General features: G+C 41.1%; 1 protein-coding gene across 1 annotated transcript; it reads left to right on the top strand.

The window, feature by feature from the left end:
- Positions 1–842: 842 nt before the first annotated feature.
- On the top strand, positions 843–4808 carry LOC130727853 (uncharacterized). The gene is made up of 6 exons (XM_057579124.1): positions 843–903; positions 1812–1927; positions 2056–2944; positions 3035–3233; positions 3328–4513; positions 4623–4808. Exons 1-6 carry the CDS (start codon positions 843–845, stop codon positions 4806–4808), a joined length of 2637 nt encoding a protein of 878 aa, XP_057435107.1.
- Positions 4809–5520: the final 712 nt, after the last annotated feature.

Genomic DNA, 5520 nt, shown 5'->3' with positions numbered 1-5520 from the left:
GAATGGGTTGATTTTTCGTTAGGAGCATTCGACGCCAGAACAGGTTTTTGATCAAGCTAGAAACAAAGCTTGGCTTTGGTTAAAAGCTAAGCATAGAAGGTTCCATCATACAATTTCTGATTGGTTGGGTGAGCCAATTGCATGTTGTGCAGTCCTATAATTTCATGATTTTTTACTGTCATTGAAATGTTGCTGTGAGTTGCTTACGGTTGGGTCATGTGCAATTTATGTGAAAAGCATTGCTGGTCTTATTGTTTATGATTATTCCATGTTGGTGGGACTTGCATAATTCTCATTGTTGCTTCGAGGAAGGATGTTGGATTGCTACTCATTTATTTGTGAAGGAATTTCATGGAATGCTGGCTGTGTTGTGCATACTTAAAAGGGATCATGGCATGTTGCTAGGCCTTGACTATTGCAAATCTGATGGGATTGGTGCGTGCAGTGGAATTGCACTAATTTTAGATTTTGTATTTCTTGTGTATTGTACTCCTTGGAGATTACCTCTTGGTTATAGATTTCTAGTACTCTTTTTCCTTCACTAGGTTTTCCCAATGGGGTTTTTCCTGGTAAGGTTTTAATGAGGCCTGATCTCTATAACCTGTCTCCTAGGAGGGGGTGGGTGGTGGGTTCATCTATTAGTGGGGATCATTACTTTACTTTGTTGATGTAATTTGCTACATTGTACTATTCTTTCCCTTCTTTCCTCTTGTATTGGGTTGAAGTACCCCTTGTACTTCTCTTCAATATATTTCACTTGCTTATAAAAAAAAAATGGAATTCTATGTATTAACTGCTTAGAAACTTCATAATACTTTTTTGGCAGACTTTTACATGATGGTATGGTTTTTGAGGGGGGTAGGAATGTTGTTTGTGTATTAGCTAATGAGAGAAAGCCATGGGGTAAGTGGATGCCACATCATCTCAACTTAACAAAAATCAGAGTTTGGTCCCCCTACTATATTAAATATTAAGTATACCATATTCCATTAAATCAAATTATTCATTAAATCAATTAATCATTTTGAGATAATTTGGGAAATTCCTTTTTGTTCAAAAAATATATCTCAACCCCAAATCCTCGAGCCCTGGATTTGGCACCCCTGGGCTTAGAAATGCCACCCCAGATTTTTTAAAAAATGCCAGAACTACCCTTTCGGACACAAGGTATTCGTAACGCTTCGGAATCCAAAGTTTCGAATAATACCTTGTTGAATCTGACACTTAAATGACAGACATAATTCGGAACCTTACTATCCGAAGTAATTCGGATTCTTTGAGTCCGAAAACCTGTCGCACACTGCCACCTTTTGAGCACCATTACTCCTCCACCACCAACTCCATCACCATTACTCCTCCACCACCAACCCCATCACCATACCCACCCCCATTACAATCAGATTCAAAAAACTCCACCACCACCACTCTTCCTCTTCTTCCTCCACGTTTGTTTTCCTCCCCCTCACCACCATCTCCTTCCAAGTTCCACTTGCTCCACCCTCAACCACCATCTCCTTCCAAGTTCCACCTTGCTACCAAGTTCCTTCTGGTAAGTTTCATTTCTCTCCCCCTTCATATCATGCTTTACTTATCATTGTAGTTGCATTTCATTGTTGTTTGTTGGAAGTTCGTTTTGCACCACCATTGTTTGCTTGTATTCTGATGCTGTCGAGCTTGTTACGGATTGTCTGTATCCGAACGAGTTCGGATGGTCTCTATCCGAATCTGTTCGGAATCACAATGTCCGAAATAGTTAACCAGTTGCAGTTTGTTACAAGCAGGATGAATGAATGAACCGTAAATATATGAAGAAGATTTACTTGTTGATGCCGCATGCGGTTCTGGGAATGTTGAGCCTAGCAATATCATTCTGTGGGTTCCCCCTCGTATAAGCGTGGACGCCACACATTTATTTACAACTGATCAGGTATTCATTGGATAATTATTGTTGGAACATACTACTATGTATTTGGAAAATGATGTGATGATCATTGAATAATTAGTGATGGTTGGTAGGATGTTTTATTTCTAAAGCAATATGTTATCATTGAACAGATATTTGATACTCGTGATGAGCTTGAACAATGGGCTAAGAATGTTGGAAAGGCGAATGGTTATGTGCTGGTGATCGCAAGGTCTGACTATGCTATAAGTGGAGGAAAGGTATTTGTTACTATTAAGTGTGCGAAGCATGGTATTTACAGGCCATACAAGGACCCGAATACATTCAAGTACAAAAAGACCGCATCACAAAAGACTGATTGTAAGTTTAATCTCAAAGGACAACCTGCGAAGGGTGATAGAATGTGGCGGCTGAAAGTGATGGATGGTAAACACAACCATGAACCAGCTAAATCACTAGTTGGCCACCCCTACGTTGGTCGACTAACAGAGGAAGAGAAGGGGCTTGTGGGCACCATGACTAGTACTTGGACTCCACCGAGACAAATACTAGCGGCATTGAAGGAAAACAATCCAGGTAACTTGACTACAATCACTCAAGTTTACAGTTGCAACAAAAGGTTTAAAAAAGAGGAGAGGGGACCATTGACAGAAATGCAACATTTGATGAAGAAGTTGGTAGAAGCCAAGTATGTTCACTTTGAAAGGCAACAAGCTGATTCAAGTGAGATTAGGGATCTCTTCTGGGCTCATCCTGATGCGGTCAGACTCTTCAACACATTCCCTCATGTGGTCATCATGGATTGCACGTACAAGACAAACAGATATCAGATCCCCTTGCTTGAAATGGTTGGTCTCACTTCTACGGGGTTGACTTTCTCCATAGCATTTTGCTACATAGTTAGGGAGCACACAATTGACTATGTTTGGGCCTTGGAGTGCATGAAGTCTCTTATTGCCGATGATGCCAGATTACCTCAAGTGATTGTGACTGACAGAGATTTGGCTTTACTGAGTGCTGTTAAGCAATGTCTTCCCAATTGTACCAATTTATTATGCCGGTTCCACATAAACAAGAATGTGGAGGCAAAGTGCAAAGTGTTGATTGGCACGGATGATTTTGCCCTTTCAGTGATGGAGAACTGGAAATACCTGATATATGCTGAAACAGTGGAACAATTTGATGAGGAATGGAAGGAAATGTGTGCCATGTGTAAGGACTACCCAGATTTCATATCCTACATTTCTACTACATGGTTAAAGCACAAGGAGAAATTTGTGAGTGCGTGGACCAATTCTGTGTTGCATTTTGGAACAACAACGAGTAACAGGTACAATGCACACTTTATTGCTTGTGATATTTTTTTCATTTCATTGTCTTGCTTTATTACCAGAAATTGATAGAGTATGATCTTTTGTATGCAGGGCTGAAAGTGCACACTCAACCTTGAAGAGGATGCTGAAAGACGACAGAGGTGACTTGTGCGCCTCGTGGGATGCAGTGGATAGGTTGACCACTGTACGACACAATGAAATCAAGGCATCATTTGAGCGCAATATCAACCTTGTAGAACATCGTTTCAAGTCGCCCATGTATACAAATATCAGAGGATTTGTGTCCAGAAAGGCCATGCAACTCATGGAAGATGAACAGAACAGAGTGATGCGTGATGGTTGTGGATGCGCGTTCCAAGTTACCCATGGGCTTCCTTGTGCGTGTGCACTTCATAGTTATGATAGAATTCCGTATGAGGCAGTCCATACTTTCTGGAAGATGCTTGGTTGGGACCATGTACCCATTGGGAGTCAAGCCTCAAACCAAGGAGACCTCCAGTCAGAGATTGATGGCTTGACCGCTTATTTCAACAATTTGGATGTCGCGGACCAAAGTATGCTAAGGAGGAAGGTAAAGGAGCTCTATTGTCCTTCTAGTAGTTCACTGTGTCCTCCTCAAGTGAAGATAAAGCCCAAGCGCTCGTCCAAGGCTATGGAGAGTAAACCACCTAGTCAACAAAAACCATCCTTACAGCGTGATCCTTGTTATTGGGAACATGTTAACAATAGCCTCAAGCCAACACCTAACAAAGTCTCTTGTCCTCGAAACCGAACTCCTACACCACAAGCTCTGAAGTCAAAGAAGAAGTCTAAGAAGAGCAACTTGTCCACCACCAGCATATACTTGGATGATTTGCCATCTTTCTTCCATCAATATATAGAAAAAGTCATAGATGTTATTCCAGATGGTAATTGTGGTTATAGATCAGTTGCTGCATTGTTCAGACCCGACATAGGTCAAGACGGTTGGCCTTTGATTAGGGAAGAGTTGCTTGTAGAACTCTCAGAGAATACCGCTTACTATAGCAACATATTTGGTTACGAGAGGGTTCAGTCCCTACAAAATCGTCTCATCCTTCCGATTGGTACAATTGCAACTGAAGACAAGTGGATGTCTCTACCGGAGATGGGGTACCTCATTGCTACGAGGTTTCAAGTTGTCTTCATCTCCATTGCACTAGACGGTTGTTACACTTATCTGCCATTGAGAGGAGGCGCCCCACCGGAAGTACATCCCGTTATAGCAGTTGGTCATGTCACCAACCACTTTGTTCAGGTATATCTTTTGTTAAGTACCTTACACTCGCTTGTCACGTTAAATTAGTATACTTTGTACTCAGCCACTTTGTTCTTATCTAACTTTATTGCTATACTCTCAAATGTAGCTCAAGTTAAAGCCGGGACATCCTATGCCAACACTCGCTCCCCAATGGCCGTTTTTGGCCAAAGAACCCACCAACCAATGGATCATCCCATATGCGACGCGTTTGGCTACATTTACGGCAGAATTCAATGCTTGGATTGATGCTGGTCCTCAAGAGAATGTCTTTATAGACCTTGGAGAAGATTGAGACTAGGATTGATGTTTGTTAATTTGTATCTATGACATATGTACCACTAATTAGAAGTTCAAAGTATTATGATTCAGTATTAAACTGTTTGAATATGTGCATTTTATCTGTTTCTGCCCTGCAATGTAGCTGGTTATGAGAATTTGTGGTTTTTGCCTGCATTATTTCTGGTACTGTCATTTTAACTGGTTAACATGATTTCGGAACTTTGGTTTCCAAAGTACTTCGGAATGATAATAACCGTACTATTACAGTCAGGTAACTTGCCACCCCATTTCTTTTTCACCATTCGGAAGGCTCTAGTCCGAAACCTAGAGTTCGGAACTACGGAGTCCGAAATGTTTCGGAAGTCTCCTTTCCATTTCCATGCGTGTACTTAAATTTGGCACCCCAAGTTTAAACAATCTTCGACATTACGGTTTCCGAGACACTTCGGAATTACAGGATTCGAGTAACTTCGGAATATGAGGATCCGAACTTGAATTTTTTTTCCCTCTCTCATTTTAGTTTTAAATCTCTCCATCACTATCCACAACCAACCACAACCAACCTCATTACTCTCAACCAACCTGTTGGTAAATCCGCAAGTGTACGGAATCCACCCGGTTTTAATTATCGAACCACAGGGATTGTGAGTGAGAATTGTTATTTAAGCCTAAAGTTTGCAAGTTCTTAAAACAGGAAAATTCAGAAGTTGGTTTTGGTTGATTGT

Source organism: Lotus japonicus, chromosome 1 (genome assembly GCF_012489685.1).
Source record: "Lotus japonicus ecotype B-129 chromosome 1, LjGifu_v1.2".
NCBI classification, from domain to species: domain Eukaryota; kingdom Viridiplantae; phylum Streptophyta; class Magnoliopsida; order Fabales; family Fabaceae; genus Lotus; species Lotus japonicus.
This window is presented reverse-complemented; position numbering and strand designations above follow the sequence as displayed.

Coding starts and splice junctions, on each gene's coding strand:
- LOC130727853 (XM_057579124.1), top strand. CDS start 843: ATGGTTTTTGAGGGGGGTAGGAATGTTGTTTGTGTATTAGCTAATGAG. Junction 2,945..3,034: donor TAAGCAATGTCTTCCCAATT/GTACCAATTTAT, acceptor TTGCCCTTTCAG/TGATGGAGAACTGGAAATAC. Junction 4,514..4,622: donor TCACCAACCACTTTGTTCAG/GTATATCTTTTG, acceptor TCTCAAATGTAG/CTCAAGTTAAAGCCGGGACA.